The following is a 22699-nucleotide window of genomic DNA, read 5'->3' as shown; positions in this document are numbered from 1 at the left end:
CGTTAAATGTCTCCCTCTATGGGTAATCACTCTCCTGGGTTCCCATTTGCTGCCTTCGTTCTGTCACTCATTAGTCATTTTCTGACTGGTTCACAACTTGCTTCTTAGCAAGTATTTTTTGCTTGTTTATTTGCTTGTTTTTAAGCCTACAGGCCTGGTGATCAGTCTTCATATTTGATCATGGTAGAATCGACTACAGCTAGATAATCTCCCGAAAAATTCACAGCAGCAGGATTTTATATAATTCAACCAAAAAAAATTATCATCCTATGCTTTGTTTGTTTATTTGTTATTTAGTTTATTTATCTGTTTGTTTGTCTGTCTGTTTGTGACAAGTCACGGGGGGGGGGTCCACAGACTGGTGAACATTGGCCTGAAGAGCCAGGCAATCTTGAGCTACAGAGGGCACCACAGTGGACTTGCTGGCCAACTACACTGAAAGAATCAACCTCTTGATTGAACCAGCTGGGTGGTTGGGGGGGGGGGGGGGGGGGGGGGGGGTTGTAATATAACATAATTATGCAATTGGTTAGGAGACCAACACGTGGTATGTATGATCTCAAACTGGATTTAGGGAGGAAAATACAAAGAAACTTATTTGTACTTGATGGAAAATGATGCAATGGTATGTACAGGCAGTCTTTGTAATGACCACTGTGAATTGAAATCAATATCAATTCCCAGCCGAAATAATTGGAACACATGCAGAATGCTTTCATAGATACATGTATTGCATCATTCCTGTTGAACATGATAAAAACCTGACTTTCAAAAGTCTTAAGACAACAGCTTTCATCCAACATGCTGCTGGAATCCCCATTTCCCGTACCCCATTTAGAAATGCTTCAAAAACGGTAGTCCCTTGGGCAAGTTACAAATTTTAACTCCCCTTCATTCCTGCAAACTTCCCAGACAAAGAAGAATATGTAATTAAGAAGCCATCTAAATAAATTTGTTCCACCACACACAAAATGACAACGTTAAAAACATCTACAGTTTTAAAAAATTCATGTATGATCATCACAATAGCCGTGCCATTGCATCTCTCGACTGACTTCCTGACTTTCACAAACATTTCCTAAAGTGCTGCCATAATTTCTTCAAGAGCATTCACTTTTGTCAATCCAAACAGCTTGGACTGAATACTTTCTGAAGTCATATCCTGCTCTGATTTGTGTTTTTTCTTGTTTTATGTTTTAAGAGTTAGTGGTTTTGGGTTGCTTTTTTTTTTCCTGCTGCTGCTCACTTCAAGCCCTTGTCCTGTACGCGTCCATTTTCCAATTTTACGTTTGCCTGGTCCTAGTCCCATTCTCACTACTTTATGCACTGCTGTAGTATGGAAGACCAGATGATACTTTTTTTTTTCTTGCATGACCTGGTTGGATGGTTAATAACAGTAGCAGCATATAATCACAAAATACTCTGGAGTCATCAACACATCGTAAGAGACATGATTAAGAAGTTTCATCACAATCACTGCTTAGTACATTGGCCATCACCACGAACAAAGAGATTGATGAAAAAAGGAAAAGAAATGTGTGGGTTTTTTCCTTCTTTGCTTTTGGTAATATGTTTTCATCATCAACATCATCGTCACCTTCTCCTGGCCATTGAAACTAAAAGATATTACTACAACCCTAAAATGGACACTTCTTCGTAGAGAAAATGTTTGGGACAGTTGGAACACATACACACTCTCTCTATCTCTCTCTCTCTCTTTCACACAGACAGAAAGACACACACACACACACACACACACACATCACTGCACTGAAGAAGAGTTACCGAACGCTCCAGACGCACACTCATAGATACATAGGACATTGCCACCATTTTTCCACCTCATTCATACTACTCCCACGCCATTCATCCTCTAACTGCACCATCCTCCCTACGTCTAAAGGAAAAAAAAATGAAAACTATAACAACAATCAAGATATAGTGCTACAGACGATAAGGCTCTAGTTTCTAGCGGAGACGTTGCTAACCCACACGACGATTCCCTACTGTACAGGTAGACTGAATATCACATAGAAACGGAGACACTGCAAAAGCATTTGTTATTGACAGTGATAATATAATCCTGATGCTTCGAGAAGATGCACTTTATTATTGCATTGTTGCCATGACGATAACTCCAGTCTCTCGGGAGCCCACATCGTGCACCCTGGGGACATCCTCATACTGTTTGTTGTGACTGTTGCTCCGAGCAGAACGTCTCTTCTGACTGGATCTATTTCTTGCGTAACCTGGACTCCGAGGGTGGAATAGCTACTGTTGAATTCGCCGGACAAGATGGCGACGATGACGCATCATCGGGCTGTGGCACCGAGTCGGCAGATGATGGCGAGGGTGATGGTGATGGTGGCTGTGGCTGTGGTTGTGGTTGTTGTTGCTCGTTCTCCTGTTCTTGTTCTCCTTCTTGTGTTGGCGCTGGTGGCATGGGTGGTGGCTGGAGCGATGCCGGCACTGAAGTGGTAGTACTCGTGGTGGCAACACTCGTGGAAATGCACTCGCCTCGCGACGTTTCTGACACCTGGCGAGTCGAAGCTGATGTTGCCGTCGTTGTGGTTGCCTGCGTGGCTGACGTTGAAGCTGACGTTGCTGCTGACGATGACACTGTGTCTACCACACTGTTGGAGCACTCGAGGCTCGCAACAAGATCCCTGAGTTGGCTCTGTAGTGGTATTGCACAAATGAAGGAAAATAAATTCCTTTGGAGATAACATGCTGGCCAGACCAGTAAATACAAATGTCAGTAAAGTAACCAAATGTAACCACTTAAATTTAATTTTCATCCCTACTATAGCCATCCCTTTGAAGATAAAAACATGGTCCTGTTACTGAAACTATCTGAAAAAGAAGATGAAATCAAGAAGCTTTTTTTTCCAAACTTAATACAATAATTTCCAAATTATAACTGCCAAAAACTTCCTACTTCTTTTTTTTTTTTTAAAGGAATGTACTTTGCAACTTTACTCTCAAAGATGGAAAATGGAGGTCAAATTCAGAGATTACTCACTTCAGAAATTTGGCATCGTTCGTGATTTGGCATCGTTCGTGCACAAAAGATACTAAATAGCACAATCTAAAATGTTCAATATCAAAAGATAGGCATAGATGTCTAACCTAACATCAGATCCTTTCCCAGAGATTACTTGTCAAAATCACAGTCCATGATGTATATGTTTATCATCTTTACTACCTTTACAAGAACTATCGCACTATCACCATTGTTATCATCATAATCACCATCATTAAAATTATAATAAAATATCACCATTGTCCCATTATCATAATCACTACCATCATAATGACAATCATTATCATTAAAATTGCCATCATCATATCATATTATCATCATCATTATCACCATCATCATCATCCTTAGTATCCAATTACATCATCATCACCACAATCATCCTTACTATCTAAATCAATCACTATCATCAGTATCATCATCTTCATCCTCCTCCTCCTCATCATCATCATCATCATCACAATCATCCTTAGCATCTAAATCAATCACTATCATCATCATCATCGCCATCATCATCGCGATCACAATCATCCCTAGTATCTATATAAATCACTCTAATCATCATCATCACCATCATTATCATCACAATCGTCCTTAAGTGACCCAATCATCATCATTGTCACTATCATCACCACAAATGTCGCCATGACAACTCACTTCACTGTATCTGTACAGCAGCTTGAAGTTTCGTCCTGACATTGTGGTCTTGGTGATCACCTGTAGTGCGTGCCGCAGACAGTAGACCCTGTCTTCTCTCTCATTAACCACCTGCCAGGGACAGACAAACATGAAAAAGAAAAAGTAGGTTGGTATCAACATTTATCAATCCTTCAAGCAACTCTCACCACAGGAGTTCTGACTGTTACAAATAAAAATTTAAAATCAATCAACTTCAGGGCAACAGACCTACAAAATTTGGAGCACTAATTGGACCTGCAAGAATGTGAAAATCTTGGAAGAGAAGATACGACTTGTCCCTATGGAACCTGATCCAGTCACAAAAAAAAAAAAAAAATAATGTTTCAAATAGATTCTCTAAACTCTAGTAATAAGATTTGTTCTGCTTTCTTTTGAATAAACCCACCAGACAAATACTAAGACAGCTGGCAACCAGGGGGAAAAAAGAAGTGTTTGGAAAATTGGCTTTGAAGTTAAGATACTGTATGAGGGAGATCAAATAGGCAAAAGCAGAAATTTTCCAAACATTTTCAAACTGTCAAATTCTGGGAACAGGTTTATTAAGTTATCAGATTTCTGCTTTTAGAACCAACATGGACTGTTCCAATTTTCAAGCAAAAGTTGCCTGGTATACTCGGCACTAAAGTCTGCAATTTTGTCACAAGTACGTGCTGACACATCACACAAGGGAAGCACAGTATGATTCAGCCAACCGTGAGTCTCTCTCCCTTTTCTTGTGTGTGGGTGTGGATATCAACACAATTATCTTGATCACGTGACTGCTTCTCATTTCTATGTGGTATTCTCTTTTGATTTTTGTTGAGGGGGAGGGGGTGTCTATAGGATATCTTAGAGGTGTATTACATGGCATCATGGAGAAAATAGATGTTTTGAAAGAGAAAGTGAATTCTATTACACACTGCAGAAATGAACCAGAATATATATAATGTACATCACATTGCTTCTCCATTTCTTTATGTGTTTCAAAGAGGCCAAGAATAAAAGAAACCGTTTGTCCACACTGCTTCGAGCTATTTGGGTTATTTGATATACTGTACTTTATAAGAGGTTGATATTTCTTTTATCGATTACTGATTAGCTAATCACCTTTTATGCATTTTTGATATTTCAAATAATTTGAATGTCAAGAGAAAAACTATCGGCAGAGCTTTATCTCGCAATGTGAAATATCTTGATATAGCATCTGTCACATCCACATTCCATTAGGTCAAGAAATACAAAGGGGTATGTACACATAAAAATAATCAATTGACTACAGATACCAGTCTTCTTTCAAAACTTTTCATGTCACAAACATGCCAGGTAACCGACAGAATCTTTGATATCATTAGTTGACATTTTGTAACATGATTTGTTATGAAGAGATTTTTGTTTCCATATGCAAATTATGACACAGATATATTCAATTTGTTGAAAAACAAATTATGTGGTGTGCCATGTTCAACTGATCTTGAATTTTTTAGGCAGGAATTGGATAGCTGTCAGCAGTTCATCTGAAAAACCAGGCAGGTCATGAAGGGTTCAAAATATGCTTCAAGAAACTTTGGATCTCCAGTGCTGACCATTGAGAGGTAGCAAAGCTGATGACATGTATAGCAGCCCTTCTCCGATGCGTGCTGGCTCCGATTCTTGGCCGATGAGGCGGCGGCGGTCGGCGCAGACTGACCGTCTGCAGGCGTCTCGGACTCGGTGAAGCAGATGGAAGACTTGAGGCCGGCAGCGAAAAGTTGTTGGCGCAGACTCAGTTCCGTATCTCTGCAGCGGATCGGGAGAGCGTAACGAGGAGCAATTAGTGAAATCTCCGGCCTCACCGACCGGGAGGAAAAATGGGAGGAGACCTTTGTCGCCCCTTAGGGAGCACCATGGTGCAGAAAACAACACCCCCTGTTGTACGGTGAATGGTATGCCACAACAATATATGACAGAAAGCTGCACGGAAGTCCAGCACAGAAGCACCGTGCACAGTCCCACACTGTGCATTGTGTGTATGGTCTTCATCGAGCTGAAATGTCACATTCAGCATAGACTCATGTAATGTTGTCTCCTCCTCCTCCCCCCCACCCTTCCATTTTACCAATCAAGCACCAAAACAACAACTGGTCAACCCAAGTCTAAGTCAAGCAATATTTACAGTATGACCATCACTGCGATTCTCCTTACGGCATAAAACAATGGGCTCAACCAGCATGTTGCTTAATGACTTGTACGACTCGTCACATTTTTTCTTTTTTGTATTCTTCGAATTTCGTTCAATGCCACAAAATTCACATTCACAAAAACTGAACAAAGCATTTCACAACTTCAAACAAAATCCATTATACACAAACATTGTACAGAAATATGCCAATCTTTCATTAGGACCCATTTGACCAAAAATATTTGAACATAAATATATACATAAATATAGATAAATATATAACTCTGTATATGAATGTAAGACAGTTGTTCAGTCAATAATTCATATCAATAAGCCACTCCCCTATTTCAAAGTCATCACTGTATAATTGTTACAGCTCTCCAGCAACTTCACACATAAAGGATACAAATCTTCCTTCCTGAATTCCTGTCCAAGAGGAAGTCCAATGAAGAATTATGTGTCAGTCAATGCAGATTTTTATCCATGACTTCCTTCACTCTCATCTTCATTTGCATAAAATATTATGACTGTGACTAATACAAGTCTTTTGTCTTTGAAATTCAGTTATTTTCTTAATTCTTGTTTAATTCTAAGTACACTTTTTGGTTTGTTTATCAAATTCTATTCCATTCTTTTATTTCGTCCTCTTTTAGGGCCCGGTCACACTGCCCAAAAGTCACGTAAATGCATGAACCACGTAAGAAATTTGAGCCTTACGCGATACATGCGCGATTTGCGCATTTCATGAGTTTGTCTGGCGTGGGACCTTCGTAGCTGTCCGCCGATGTGCACTGGATCGGAGCTTTACGCGATTCCAGGTTTTGAGCAGCTCAAAACTCGGCTTTGCGTAAAAGTTTACGCAGTATTGCACTGTTTTACGTAATTTTTTGGTACTTTGCGTAGTTCTTACGCAAACAATGCGCAAAACATGCGTGGAATATTAGTGATCGTTCGCGAAAATGTTGCTGCTATCACGTTCATGCGCGAATCATGCGCAATTCATACGCAGTTCATTAGTGATAAAGCGCAGATTATGTGTGGTTTTCCGGAGACCTTTGTCGACGCGCACAACCACGAAATCGCCCTATTTGGGGCCTTAGCGTGCATATGCACTGAAAGTGCGTGGTTTGTTAGTGATTTGTTATTTGATTTTCATCGCGTAAATCAGCAAAAATTCTCAAATTCTTTTGGGCAGTGTGACCGGGCCTTTATGAAAGTAATTACAAACCAAAGAAATTTTTCCCCTCCCCACCACTAGAGGGCGAACTACACAATGGTGTCAGTGATTTCATGGGGGCTGCCATTAATAACTTAGTAATGGCGGACTTTGCGTACTGAAGTAACATTTTTACAGCGCGTATTACGCGAACTTGCAAAGTGCTTCCCGTGCGCTCACAAGACAATAGTACAGGGCCTATGAAGAGTCCGCACTCTAGCAGTTACTGAGGAAAAGCTCTTTGTTACAAACATGGGGGTGCATTTTCACTTCAGGAGATTCCAGCCGTCTGCAGACCCGCCACATCCCCTCACCTGATAGCTGCGAGCTCGGTTCTGAGTTCCCTGAGGTGGTGCGGATCTATCTGGTCCGTGGCAGCATTTTTAGCTAGGATGCAGAGGAGATGTTCCAGGGAGAAGAGGGTCGGCTGTTTCAACTCCCGCGAAATCTGCCGGACGAAGGGGGAATGATCTTCAATCATTTCTCTTAATTCTGAATAAGCTGTTATTTTCAAAAGGGTTTCATTTTGGCGAATTTCATGGATCACAGTTGGATCACAAATTTAACAACACGCAAAAATGTCACCATGCGCTCGGGTAATAGTGCATTTACGAAAGCATCGGTATCAATTTGTGAAAACAACATCTTGCAAAAATGTCTGTGATATCTTCATTCACAAAAATATCTCTTTGCGAAAATAACAACTTATAGAGTAGTTTTGAGGGGATGCGCCTTCCTTGACGTACATATACTTGCCATAACAGAAATATCTTATTCTTCACACAATATAAACAAATTTATTGTAGGTTTTCCATATGCAAACATATTTATGCATAAACATTGTAGGTGAGTATGTAGAAAAACGCACAAAACATGCTTTCATGTGTGTACATACACACATACATACATACATACATACATACTAACATATCTACATGCACTGTACATAGGTACAATTGTACCTATACATCTGAGAGGGGAGATTGTTGTGTAAAGTACACAAATGTATACCTTCCATTGATAATAGTGATACAAACTCAAAAGTATATCAGACTCTCTCCCTAAAGAGAACTTACCAACAATGATTACATACCTGCAAATGATAGCTAAATGCATAGATATATGAATAGGTACAGTGTAGATAGACAGATAGACAGACAGACAGACAAATGGACAAACAGACAGACAAGAGCAACAGAGGACTTTATAGATGTACACATCTTTTTTTTTTTATTTCGTATACAACAATCACACACAATCTAAAAACAAAGTACAACTTTTGCTGAAATATAGAGAACAAGGTCACTAGATAGGATTGGCTACGCTGCCACTACTTGCCCGGGCCTACATCGTACCTCGAAAGCTTTGAAGCAGTGTTGTAGACTGGAAGGCGAGGCGAATGGGATGCCCTCCGACATGCTGTACCCCGTGCAGAGGGTGGAGCGGGCTGCCCCCTGGGCAACGATGATGAACTCCCCCGGTTGCTGGAGGAGGCGGTAGACGGGAATACCATTGGCAGCTAGTACTGATGGAGGCACCTGTGAAGGATTGGGGGGGGGGGGGGAGGGGGGTCAGAGTGGTAAAGCACATCAATGACGGGTGCATGTGTAATTTCAATTTTGCAGTAATGATAAAAGTGTGATCATTAAGGTGATGATGAATAGAAAATTAATCATTCATTCAAAGACTGTATTCTGCCTCCTGTATTCCCAAGGAACAATAGACCATTCCATTTTGGTAACGTATGTAAAGTCTTATGTATGTTCACACGCCACAAGGCTTGCAGAGGCTTGCCCTACCTAGCAACAATTACGGGAATTCCTTGCTAAGGGACTTAATTTAAGGGAGCTGGAGAATCAGATGATTTCTTACCAGGCTGAAGAAAACGAAACGTCAATGAATTGTAATACATTACAGAAATGGTCTATTGGGCAGTAAAATAATGCAGGTCTTAACCCGTTGAGGACGAGTCCGAAGTATACTCGAGTAGGAGTCTATGGGAAATGCGTGCTGTAGCAAAACCAGCCCGTCCTCGATGGGTTAGTATAGATCCATTCAGACATAACTCAGAGAAACAAAGATAGACAGACAGACAGCCAGACAGACAGACAGACAGATATGAACAAACAAAGAAGGAAAGAGAAGGAAAGAGAAGAAAGGGAGAATGGAGTAAGCAAGAAGAAATACAACTATAAACAGTCACAGACAAGGAAACACAATACAGTATGTCCCCTAAAAAATTACAATCGGATTTTCGCATTGATAACACCCAATATGATTTAACCGTCTAAATGCTACTTCAGGGTCTTAAAATATAACATCTTAGCTCTATTTTGCAGAAAACCCCATTCAATTTGGTTAAGAGGTCACAGAGAAATGTGGATTGTTGTAAAGCATGTCATGAATCCGATTCTTCAAGTTTAGCAATTGGATGCTCTTGGAACTGCATGTTAATGTGTGAACACAATAGACAGAACCTGGAGGGAAGAGATTCCTGACATGCTCTACAAAATTCCTCATTTCTCTTTGACCGCTGAAGGAAATCGAATGAGGTTTTCTGTAAGATGTGGGCAATGAGTTATAGTTTCATGCCCCGTAATTGTATTTGGATTGATTCACTATCTTCATAAAGTTATCGTTGCGGAGGGTACCGTTATCGTTGTAATTTTTTTTTTTTTTGACATACGGTACAATGAGGAATAGAGTGAGAAAGAAAGAGAGAGGAGAGTGAGTACAAAGAGAGACAGACAGACAGACATACAGAAACACAGACACAAGCACAGCGAGAGAGAGAAAAAGGGGATACAGAGGATGAGCCAGCAAAGGTGCTCACCATGCAATGTAAGTTCTGTTTGTAGAGGCAGTGAGGTTCGTTGGCGCCCGGTCTGGGCTCGTCTGATTGCAGCACATGTTGGAGATTATTGCAGTGGCTGGCCGGAACGCCATACCTGTAGGGGAGAAAAGGGAATGCCATCATGTATCTGTCCTTCAAATACACATTCATCATATTTCTACTGCCGACTAAAATCCCAAGTACAACACTTGTGCATTTAAATGAACTTTGCAATGCAAATGCATGTTGACTTGAGTTTCTTCGTGGTATCTCAACATCACTTCTATGGTCAAATGAATACCTAAATATAAGCCATATATGTTAGCATAATTTTTCTACTATTTTCTTTTTTTAGATTGCTTAAATACTCACAGACACAGACACACACACACACAAAAACCCTTCGAAATCAAGATTCTGCCAGTGACATCATCAGTTAATTTCTCTAACATCATTGACAAAAGACATTGGGATGCACCTTCCCCGACCCTTGATATTAGTCACATGGAAACATGCAAGTTATGCTTGGTCTAGGGAAAGGCACACTTCATTATCTTTTGTTTATCATACAGGGGGGGGGGGGGGGATACTTTAACAATGATTGACAGTTGATATTACCGACAGAATCTTGGTTTGGAAGCTTTTTCGCTTGAGGGCACATCAATATATTCTGAAGGAAAGTAATAGAAAAATTATCATAAAATATAGGGCACATACTTAGAATTTTTTTTTTTTTTGCCACTTACGAGATGTTTAGGGTATTATGAAGCAACACTGGTCAACATGTATTTGAATTGCATAGTTCCTTTAAGGATAGATTGTCCAAATTCCAGGGTTTGTCCTTGAAAGCATTCCAACTAATCATACTTGAATTTTAAACTGAATTCTGCCCGCTGATTATCATTTTTGCTGGCATGCTTTCTCTAATGAGGGGCAAAAATTAGAGACATCTAAATCTCAATGAAGAACATGATTATGTACAATACCTTTTATCACTGAATCTGTCTATGGATTATGTGATCCCCTCCACTCAATATTCTTTACATTGACCTTTTCTGGGGGATTGACGGACTGTCACGCCTGACAGAATTTGTGTGATACGCATCAAGGCCAAGGTAAGTGGGCAGTTACTACATGGTATAAAACAAGTGTGAAAGTGACAGTGCTTTGCTCAGGCACGTATAGCATTGAGATTAGAATAAATCAATGTTGTTGCTTTTGCAATGCACAAGTGCCTGGGAGATATCATTCATTGACTACAACCTGTCACCTGAGATGATCCGCAAGGAGTCAGCATGTTTATTTGAGCCATTTCCTGGATGGAGTGTGAAATGGGCCACTTCACTATTAGTTGTTGTGCTGCTCTTTGTAAAGGTGTGAAGTGGGTTTCTTTAACCCTTTGTCTGCTTTTGAGTATCGATTAGCACAGAAAACACCATAGCATTGTACACACTGTGCAAAGTCCCTTGCACAGAGAGGGTTAATGTGCATGCATCATCACTCTCTCACACATATGACTTCAATTTTAGGCCTCATCTGAGCGATACGGTGCTCTGCCTCTCAGCAAGTAGGGATTTGGTTTCATGTGACATTTATCATCTAATCTCTCCAGGCCTTGAACCCATGACTTCTTGATTGTAATACCCTTCTTCCACAGAGCTCTTTGCTCACCAGTTACTCATCTGAAAAAAGTTTTGTTTTGTTTTCTCCTGGTCACCCACTGAAGTGTATCATATCACAGTCAAATAAATCTGAATTGTGTTGCTCAACTATCGGGTCAATGTCAGACGTGTTGGACATGGGCCGATGAGGCAGGATCGTCCAATGAAGGAACTAATTAAGCTCTGAGCTTAGCGTTTGCCATCAGAAACTATTTCTGGTTGCAAGTCGGGTCAGTGTTGGATTAGGGTTATTGTGTTGGTCAGTCCGATGTGTGTAAGATTTATGTTGTGCGGCTATCAAGTGTGTCTAGCCGATGTCCAGAGACAGTCTTTTGTTTTGAGTGTTTGACGATAAACAGCTACCCCACAGGTCAACTTGAGTCTTAGTTCTAGGGCTAGCTCTGGCATTGTTCACTCTTGGTGAGCCTTGGTGCAAGTCTGTGGAGCTTGTTGGCTCAGATTTCATCAGAACTCATCAGAATGCTGAAATTTTTTGAATTTTGGGGGATAAGACAAGCTTTAGATGGTCAGTGGAAGAGGGGCATACAGCAGACACACTTCTAACTGAGCTAGCTTGCCACTCTTGGAATCGACAGCAAATGACATGTGTCCTGGAACAAGAGCTGAACCATACTCACCAAATCTAAATAAATGCAAAGAGAAACTTACCACAAATGTCTATAATATAAATGAAAACTTTGCAAAGAACCCATGAAATCCCATTTTCTTTACTTATTTTTCATTCATATTAAATACATTTCTGATCAATTTCCTTTCGTTTGCATATATTATACATTCAACAAGCTGCATCAATTTGATGATCCCTCGCATTTATCCCAAACTTGATTTCTATCTGTTGGGTTTACTATGTCAGCCTCTGACCACACAAGCACTGAGAATTAATGGGTTTCTGAGACGGACACCGCACTAAGGTTTTCCATGGCTCAGTTGGTCAGCGGTCTAGCAATCCGGAGGTCTCTGGTTCATATCCCGATGGAATCCCACTTTCTTTGCTCATTTTTCACTCACCAGATCTTGGCGGAGCCCGTGTGGAGGAACTCAAGCTGGGCTAGTCCCTGACCGTCCACCAGCCAGCCCTCCGTCCCGTACAGCATGGACAGCTTCAGCTCCGGGACGTTGACCCTCAGCCGGCCCGGCAGCAGGTGCAGGACGTTGGCCCGATTCTTGCCCACGTTCTTGCAGTTCCAGTTGTGCCTGTCAGTGCCACATGTACACGCACACGTACACACACAAACAAAGTAAACATACTTGGATTGGTAACGTGAAATACTGTACCAATGCATGAGCTGAACACTGCTGTACACTCACACGCATACATACTCACAGTCACACACTCAGTGTGTACATAAAAAACAGAGAGTGAAACTAGCTATCCTTGAATGAGAACAATACAGACATATTAGAGTGCACTGGTAATAAGGAGAAAATCACGTGTGAACTGGTGTATGGTTGACCTTTGACCTTTGACGAATGAGCTCTTATCCTTTTTCTTCATCTTTCACCCTGTTTTTTGTTTTCTACTATGTTTACTTTCATTCTAGGTTTGATACAGACAGCGTTGTATGATGAAGCATCAAAATGAAAATAAACCAATTGTTTGTTTGTTTTATCTTGTTTGTTTGTTTGTCTTTATTTCAATATCTTTTTTTTTTTTTAATGCAGTTGATCAGCAGAACAGTCACTGAAATGGTTTCAGATCCCACATTTCTACACAACCAACAGGTTTTGATTGTTACAGCCAATTGGATGATGCACAGTCCAGGATATATCAATCTCTTGAAATATGACATGTTTCTTTAGCATTCATTTCAAGTCACTGCCAGTGTTCCTATTCTCAATTTGTCAGTGTGCCTGTCTGTATTTTGACTTTGTAGAAACGGAGATCATGTGTGAGATAACATCTCCACGCATGAACAAAGTCTTTTATGAAATATACAAATGTATATACAAATTCTATGTGCTCATTTCTCAGTCAACACACATGTTACTATAAAATGGTAATGATAAAGTAACAATACAAATACTGTAATCTTGCAAACTGAACAAAAAGAAAAATGAAATCTTGCATCCATTGTATTACTTTTGTCATTCATAGCACTATTCAACAAAAATTTCAGAGAGTAAAATAGACATCTATATATCCATGTATGTGGCCATATGGGGATATACAGTATACTACTGCTCTTTTCAGGGTAGTAACTCAAGTTTGTTAGTGCTTTGCAATTAGAGACACGATGCATACTATAAAATCATATTGCATATGATTTCAAGTGCCGAGTAAGTTGCAGGGGTCAACATTAGCAGATATTAATGGGCATGCTATTTTTTTTTCTTTTAAGTGGGGGAGAGCAATCACTGGAAAGATAAAAGAACAGCAAAAGTAATCAATATAAGGCATGATGTGAATATATATCTTGGTAATTTTCCAATACTTTTATCTTTTTTTCATGGAGGTTAGTGGCAAAGTTTTGTGCTTAAATATGTTAGCTGCATTTATTTCTTCCATGCGGGGGTCATTATTTCTTTTAGGCAAACTAGAAATAACAAAGGCATTCCTGTTGAGCATATCTAACTATCAAACAAAAATTGCAGGCATGATTTCTCTCTTTTATTCTTTCTCTCTCTTTTTTTCAGGTGGGGGGGGGAAGAGAGGGTAGCATGTGCTAACAAGACGTGAGCAGTTTCAAAATCTACAAAATCCAAATGCACACTATCTGGGGGGAAAAAATAGTGTTGGTAGGTGCATGATTGTGGCAAAGCCTGTGCACAAACTATGTGACAGAGATCATGCTATTAGCAAGATTAGGCATTTTTTTTCTTTCTATTTTTGAATGCCAGCGGGCATGACGTTTTCTTTCGTTTTAGCAAATGGCACTAATTCTACGAAGGAATCTTTTCTTTTCTTTCCTTTGTTTTTCTTTTTTCTCAAGACAGCACCACGAACAGGAGGAGGGGCCGGGGGAGACACTTACTTTGCATACATGTTGGCTCTATTAGTAGTAAATCCACTACAATTAGAAGGAACAAAACACAGAGAAGAAATTTGAGACTTCCAAAAAAACGCTCCAGATCATGTGGAGATAACAGGATGCCCAAAAGCGCAAGACCACACTCTGTTCAAGTTGACTTTTATAAATAGGGTAAACTCTTCACAAAAATTACAAGAGTTTCATTACAGTCATAAATACACACACACACACACACACACACACACCAACACACACAAAAAAAACACATGCAAGAAAGACCTTATTAATTTCCAAATTTCACACGATTTGGTGCAGCATATACTAATTAGTTGAGAAGACGATTTTACAGCCTCTTCCTAACTCTCCAGCTGGCCTGTACATAACTTAAACTATTCCTCAAATTTCTCTTCTCGGAACGGCAGGAGTTTCATTACAGTCATGAAAGAAAAGAAAAACATGTTATGAAATTTCAAGTTACACACAGTTTGGTGCTACATGTGCTACGCATGTGCTAAGTCTCTAGTTGACCTGCAAATGACTTAAACTTTTCCAAAAAATTTTCATATTGACATAAAATGAAAAAAGAATAAAATGATTGTACGGCTGTATTGATAGAGTACAGACAAAGGGTTCTCGCTTAGAAAACATAATTTTCATCATGTTTTCATTTACAAACATATAACAAAGGTATGCAGCAAAAAAAAAAAAAAAAAAAAAATCATCATCCAATCTTATTTGCATCTGTATAGTAATTGTAACAACCAATTTTGCTGTATAATGAAAATGTGGGACAATTTAACATTCCGGGGCCTTCTTATATTTTGTCCAACATCAATGAAATTTTTACAGTTCTTATTTATTGGACTTCAAAGGTTTCTTGCTTTTTGTCCAACAGTAATGAAACTTCTTTAGATCTGTTTGTCTTGTTTTATTCTATCTATACAAGTCAACTTTAAACGAGGGGTGGCTAAGCACTTCGCTGTTTGAGTGGTGAAAGGCGATATTGCTCGCTTGTTAATTTCACTCATGTAGTCAATCTGACACACTTCAATCAATCAATGCATTTGTCAGTCTTTGGATTGATACTGAAAGAGTGGAAACTTTTGCACGATCACCTTTTTGTGCTGGGCCAAATTCAGAGAACTTCATTGTTTATTTTATTTTTTTACACATATGAGCATTTTCTTAATGATTTGAATACCTCAAAATATTTTTGTGTAATTTCTTTCACGATGATGTCAGTGAGCACAAATGAGCAAAAGTTTCCACATTGCCGAATATTTCAAGTTTACAGTATTCATCCTTTTGTCAGTACCCTTCACAAACCACAACAGACCAGTTATGTCTTGCCATGCATGCAGAGAGGGAGTCTAAAATATTGCTTGAACACACTTCACAACAGGGCTTATAAAAACACTGCACTATTAAAGTCACTACAATGGTTGTATAATCATCACAAATAATCAAAATATCATGATATCCCAACCCCCCCCCCCCAAAAAAAAAAGAAAATAAATTACACAAAAAAGATACTTTGAATCCTCTAAGGGACACTTTAAACAGTAAGTCTCAGTATTCCTAATGACTTCCCCTTTGAGAGCAATTTTTCTTTCATTTTTCATAAAAAACCTTGAGTTAAAATATATTGCCTGTTAACTGCAACAATGAAATAAACTTTTGAACTCTAGTTGTGTCCACACTTCATCCAATCGTCTGACTCCCTTTATTGAAGAAGATGTCATCCCAGACTGTTTATTCAACTGCAGACTTTCCTTTTTCAATTCAAACGATTCATTGTGCATGGTAATACTGTCCCCTGTTTTTTTCCGGAAGCTCAATGTTTGTTTTGTCCACTGATTAAAACTTGAGAGACCTGCCTTCATTTGAGGCAAGTCCTGAATTACAGTTAACAATTACATAGTGGCAGCTGCACAGTGATGATACAAAGGGTAGTAATACCCCCTAGTCTCTTTCGAGGCTTTTCTTGTTCGCTAAAAGCAATGTTCACCTTGCAGAGAGCGTGGCATTGAGCTGCCCAGTGTGGATGGCCACATGAGGCTCTCCAAGGTCCAGCATCTGCCAGTAATCGTTCTGGAAAAAGGATCCGAGCAAAAAAACAAACAAATAAACCAAAGTGACACACAAGAACATTTTACACAGAATCTGCTGACTATTCTTCATGATTGACAAGACATGAAGTACAGGTATATCTAAACAGAAGTGAGATAACTTAAGTAAAGTTTATTTTTAATGACCATTCCAGAAATTCCTATTTTTGAAAGAGACAAGTTGAATTTATGCAGACACTCAAGTGTTGGTCTGTGAATCAATATTTCCCTAATTCATCTGACAAAAGAGCATTATAAGCCATCGAAAAATTAATGTTTAGTTGTGATATTGATAGAAGTGCCACAATGAGGTCCTAAGAACATACTAGAAATCAAACTGAAACCTAAATATTGTCTGTATCAATAAATATTACCAGTTCCCCATTAAAAACAAAACATCATATCCTCTTAATGTTGCTTCTCATTTTCCCTTCTCATTATGAATCATTATCAAAAGCAGACTGTTGCTCCACAAATACACTGTGCCTGCAGTCATCAAACCTTCCCCAAAACCATTAAGCAAACTTAATAGATTGGGGGGGGGGGGGGGGGGAGAGAGGAGATTGTGATGTATGGATAGAAGGGTCAAAGGTCACTCACCTCTATGCTTTCCGGTGATGCATTTGTCCTTCTGCAGTGCATTTGTTGCGACAGGCCCGCCATGCGACAGTAGTTGGACAGTGTCGTGGGCCGGCCTTTGCAGACAACTTCCTCCGACCTGTCGACTTCCGTGTTCTGTGACCTCAATCTGGCTGCTGCCGTTCAGAGAAGTACAAAAAGGTAAAGAATGAAGACATTAATGGGGTTAGTCGCCACCTGCATCGTAAAGACACCAACAACTGATCCCACAGCTGTAAATGTTGATGACTAGAATGCCTGGTATATCTAAAAATGTATCACAAGTCCTTAGAGGTCATGTTATCCACCATTGTTTTTGATGGCATGGTATATTCAGCTGACACGACTGATTGCCATAATGATACTTGAGAAATAAAATATATATGGAAATACTGTATGACTTACTGGACATAATGCAACAAGGAACATTAGTAAATGACTAAATAAATGGATTTGAATAAACATAATGCTTGGTCTAAATAAAAATGATAAATGAAAATAAATGGATTAAGATAAATAGAATGCTTGATGTATTTAAAATGTTCTACAAGTCCTTGGCAGGCCATGTTATTTAACATTTTGTTGATGGCATGGCGCATTCAACAGGTATGCTTGACTGCCATCATACTTCACAATATTTACATGGAAATATAACTAATTGGACATGCACTTGTAATACAAATAGGTACATTAGCAAACAGATGAACACATAAATAGATATACAATGTATGTATACAATGTATATATGATTAATGTACACATATGGTGTACATGGAAAGAAACAGAGACTCCTCAAAAGAAGGGGAAAAAAAGGACATCTTTATTGGAGAAGCTACAGTAATCAATAAGAAGTTTTTAACGAAAAAAAAACCTGAACATTTAAGCCAGTTCAGTTAAAGTATATCTTTGTTGAAATGCCTATAAAGGATAGTTTCTAATCACTGTATAAAGAATAATTGAATACACAAAGATATTTTGAAAATCCAACAATCTGTTCGAAAGTCATTACTTTGTTGAGTTTTAATTCCATGTGCTGCATTCCTCTCGATCAAAAATCTACAAGTTGTGATACCACTACGGCATCACAATTGATATCACGGAAAATATATAAAGAATTTCACAAAACTTGATTCTGAGATGATATGTTGTAAGCAATATCATTCTCTATGCCTTCTCGAGAAGGCAAGCCAAGTGCTCTTTTCTTGTACTGAAAAAAATAAGAATGATTGCTGCTGAACACATTTAGTAATCATAAACCCATGAAAATGTTTGGGGAAACATTCCCTTTAAGTAATTATAGGTAATTAACACTCTCTCCTACTCCAAATCATGCATCCACAGACAGATATTGCTTATGGTTTCCAATGCGATCAATCTCATTCTCTTTCCTTCCTTAAAGGGATGGTTTAGTTTTGGTTAAGGAGTGGTTTCAGGTTTCCAACTATTTGTGAGATATTGGAAAACCTTATCTAAAATATGAAAGAGTATACCTTTCTCAGAAGAATTCAAAGTTTATTTGACGAAAATTGGTTTTGAAAAGGCTGAGACATCCAAAAGAAAAAGTGGTCCCAATAAAAAAAGGGACCCACATTTGACCACTTTGTTTTATTTTGTTTTTGGATATCTCAGCCATTTCAAAACCAATTTTCATCAAATAAACTTGATGAAAATAAGAGGAATGGAATTTAAAGTTTATTTGATCAAAATTGGTTTTGAAATGGCTGAGATATCCAAAAGACAAAGAGGTCCTAATAAAAGATGGGACCCACCTCTGACCACTTTGTTTTATTTTGTTTTGGATATCTCAGCCATTTCAAAACCAATTTTCATCAAACTTTTAATTCCTCTTAGAATTGAATGCTCTTTTATATTTCAGAAGTGGTGTCTAATAATCTCACAAAAACACAAAGTGCAAACAAAGAGAAAACTGCCCAGAAATGAATATGATTTATTATGGAAAATTAAGCAAAGAAAATGGGATTCAATTGGGATTCGAACCCGAGACCTCCGGATTGCCAGACTGGGGCTCTACTGACTGAACTCTAGAAAGCCCTAGTACAGTGTTCGTTCCAGAAACCCTTACCGGTAATTCTCAATGCTTGTGTGGTCAGGAGCTGTTGTCGTGTTTGTCTGACACAAACACACACATATTGACCTGGCATAAACCCGAAGGATGTCAATCAACTTGGGGATAAATGTGAGGGATCACTGAAGTGATGCAGCTTTTTTGAATATGTAATAAATGCAAACAAAGTGAAAACTGACCAGAAATTAATATAATTTATTAGTAAAAAACTTGAGCAAAGAAAAATGGGATTCCATCGGGATTCAAACCCAAGACTTCCAGAGGTCTTGAATCTCGATGGAATCCCAATGGAATCCCATTTTCTTTGCTCAATATCTCACAAAATGTTGAAATCTGAATCACCATCTCAATCAAAATTATACCATCCCTTTAAGAGGGTCAGATAAATGTATAAATATTCTCACCAACTTGTTGCTTCCTCAATAGTTCTGTCTCGATTTCCAGTTTCTGTTTTTCCTCCTTGAGTAGTTGAGAATTGTGGATGAAAAAACAAAAAAAGTGTTGAGGAGAGATTTATAGTGTCCTCACATCTTTGTCTATACACTGCTCTCAGCTAAAACAGAAAAGAAATAAAGATAACACTGCCTTCTCCGTCCCCTTCATATGCCTCCCAACAATAAAGATTATGTTTTGTCACGTACGATAGAAATACCACTTCGCATGGAATGCAAATTCTCATTTTTTCAATAGCCATTGATTCTTTTAGCTGACCCAGCAAGGACTGAGATGATGATGTCTGGAAAAGATTTCGAGTGCCACTATTGTCTGACAGGAAAATTCAAATTGCATTCAAAATTTGTCAATCACTGTAAATGATACTAAAGCATCTTTGCCTGAAGGCAAAAGCTTGCTTTGACAATGCTCAATTTCATCTTCTGTTATTTGAAAGGCATTATCTACCATTTGCAGATGAAACAAAAACCTAGCTTTTGTGCTTCAAAATAGTTCTCAAATGTGAGTTAGGGACAGAAAGAACCAATGTAAGAACGTTAGTCAGTAATTAATGTTATATGTTGTTAAATTTTGTCAACAATAGTTATAATAAAATCATTTCTAGACTAAACTGTCTACAGTTATGGTTTATTGAGAAAATTAGTGATATCTCCTTATATTTGTAGCTTCATTGCAAAATTTTTATATGGTATCTGTAGGATGTTTTGTGATATAAGTGACCTGCACATAGGCATCGAATGTGATAACTCAAACATTTATCAAATCACTGCTCCCAGTGGTAAACAATACCTTTAAGTTGTTATCTGCTACACTCTAAATAAGATACTGTATATGCCACATATTTTGCGCGAGTACTTCAAGAATAATTTTCCTGCATACTTCAAAAGTGATTCAAGTCTTACAAGCTCTGCTTTTCAACTTATCACTCTTTTCCAACACTATATTTGTTTTGTTACCATTGCAGATTATGCATTGTTTTCTTGTTAAATAATTATCCATACATATACATTTGTATTACACTTTATGACTTGTACAAGTGTGAATTGACATTATGTATAATTTGTATTATGGATTACCTTTTGTTTGATGGAAATAAAGCATACAGCTGTAATTGAATTGAATTGAAAAGAATCTGAACTCACCCACTTTTGAGGTCAATATAGATTAAATTTGTGTTCTGGGAACTAATCGCTGTATTTAGGCAGTTACATAGTTATTATAGCATGAATATCAGTTGACTAGCGAAATTTGCAAAATCCAAACAAGAAGAAATATATGGCATATCCAGTAATACCTACTGCATTTAGCTCTCCTTAAAGTGAAAAACAAAACAAACAAAACAAAACAAAACAAAACAAAAAGCTGAATTTGCCAAACATGATATAACCCATCACAGATAACATATTATTGCTTGAAAATGAATTTAGGATCCAAGCATAATTACGTAATTACAATGAATTCGGAAGAAAAAAAGATTGATGAGGTACATTAAAGAAAATTCAGCATAATATGATTTCACAATCAAAACATGATCTGTTGTTCACAATCAGTGTTTCATACTTAAACTATCATTATCAAGTGAATTTTCTTCACTGATTTTGTTTCTTTCTGGCATTTTACAATGCCGACTCAAAAAGTTTGTCAAGTTTATCTCGAAGAGACAGTTGCCAAGACGACAGAACCTACCTTTGAGAGTGTGTCGTAGGATAAGAGGTACTTGCAATACACACTGTCCAGCCGGGATACCCTTCCTTGTATCTGCACATCCAAGCAAAAACGACATTCACTGGAAATTAATGTTCGTATTCACCCTGGTATTGTATTACGATCTGTGGCGTAAAGGCAAGACTCGAGGCAGCTTCAAGGCCGCCATGTCAAGCATGGCAACTTTTATTGAACTTTAATGAGATAACCATTAAACATTTACAACCATTCTATCCACTGATAATAAAATGACTGTTGGAAGAAAATCAAAGGGATTTTTTTCATTATGAACAATATGCAGGGGGATACAAAAACGATGGTACCTGTAACCATTTTACGCAGCTGTGCCTGCTTGACTTTAATATTTACTACTTCCATTTATACCACTTGGTCGAAAGACTTGTGAAGGGAGATCTGCTACTGAAGTAACACTAAACACAAGGAGGTGCAAAGGTTGGAAACCTGGGGAACTACGAAAGGTGTACTTGATTATAGCACTATGAAATATCAGAGATTCATCAGATTCACTTTTTTAACAAGGTCTTCATGCACAGCATTGACACTGAGCATTCTTTTGCTCAAAGTAAAATGGTCACAGGTGATCTTTGCTGCACAGTCGCAGCAGGGTTTTGAGTGTCATAGGTCAAAGCAGGTGTCTGGTGTTGAACAATCACAACAGGTGTTTTTCATTTGATGGGCCACTTCAGGTGCTATCTTTGATAGCACCCAGTGTTTGGTGTAATAGATCTCAGCGGGTGTTTGGTGTTGTAGATCTTAGCAGGTGTTTGGTGTAATAGATCTCAGCAGGCATTTGGTGTTGCACATTCACAACGGGTGTACGTTGCTCAAGGTCTCAACACATGGTAAATGAATGTAGGGTGTAGAATTCAAGGAGTAAGTGTACCGATTTGGGTATGTGTAGCAGGTCGGCCACTTTGTTCCATCTCTTGTTGCTGTTGATGGTCTTCAGTCCGCCTTGCTGGGCCACGACCTTGGAGAATTCCACCAAGTCTATCTCACAACTGTATATCTGCAATGTACGAAATGTGTACAGGAAAAAAAATAACATCGTAACCCCCTCACAACACACAAATTTCTCCTAATGTATGCCCAACCAAAGTTGAAAAGGAATTCTTTAAGATTTTCTACACATT

The 22699-nt window shown here is 38.6% G+C and overlaps 1 protein-coding gene across 3 annotated transcripts in view; it reads right to left on the bottom strand.

The window, feature by feature from the left end:
• Positions 1–1886: 1886 nt before the first annotated feature.
• LOC139727464 (uncharacterized) overlaps positions 1887–22699 on the bottom strand; it is a 55456-nt gene continuing 34643 nt past the window's right edge. The window contains exons 7-19 of one of the 3 annotated variants that reach the window (XM_071638440.1): positions 22450–22575; positions 21528–21599; positions 19793–19847; positions 17285–17439; positions 16585–16667; positions 14580–14615; positions 12616–12801; positions 9926–10040; positions 8448–8630; positions 7407–7540; positions 5302–5494; positions 3698–3808; positions 1887–2677 (exon numbers count right to left, since the gene is read on the bottom strand). In XM_071638440.1, coding sequence (XP_071494541.1) covers positions 2234–2677; positions 3698–3808; positions 5302–5494; positions 7407–7540; positions 8448–8630; positions 9926–10040; positions 12616–12801; positions 14580–14615; positions 16585–16667; positions 17285–17439; positions 19793–19847; positions 21528–21599; positions 22450–22575 — 1893 coding nt within the window. In that variant the 3' untranslated portion in view covers positions 1887–2233. The remainder of the gene's footprint in view (positions 2678–3697; positions 3809–5301; positions 5495–7406; positions 7541–8447; positions 8631–9925; positions 10041–12615; positions 12802–14579; positions 14616–16584; positions 16668–17284; positions 17440–19792; positions 19848–21527; positions 21600–22449; positions 22576–22699) is intronic. The other 2 variants (XM_071638448.1, XM_071638456.1) reach the window with 2 other exon arrangements.

The sequence above is a fragment of the Diadema antillarum genome, unplaced genomic scaffold (assembly GCF_040938485.1).
Source record: "Diadema antillarum isolate AM-2024a unplaced genomic scaffold, OU_Dant_1.0 scf00000017, whole genome shotgun sequence".
In the NCBI taxonomy this organism is placed as follows: Eukaryota; Metazoa; Echinodermata; class Echinoidea; order Diadematoida; family Diadematidae; genus Diadema; species Diadema antillarum.
Note: the sequence above shows the minus strand (reverse complement) of the source record. Positions and strands in the feature narration are given on the sequence as shown.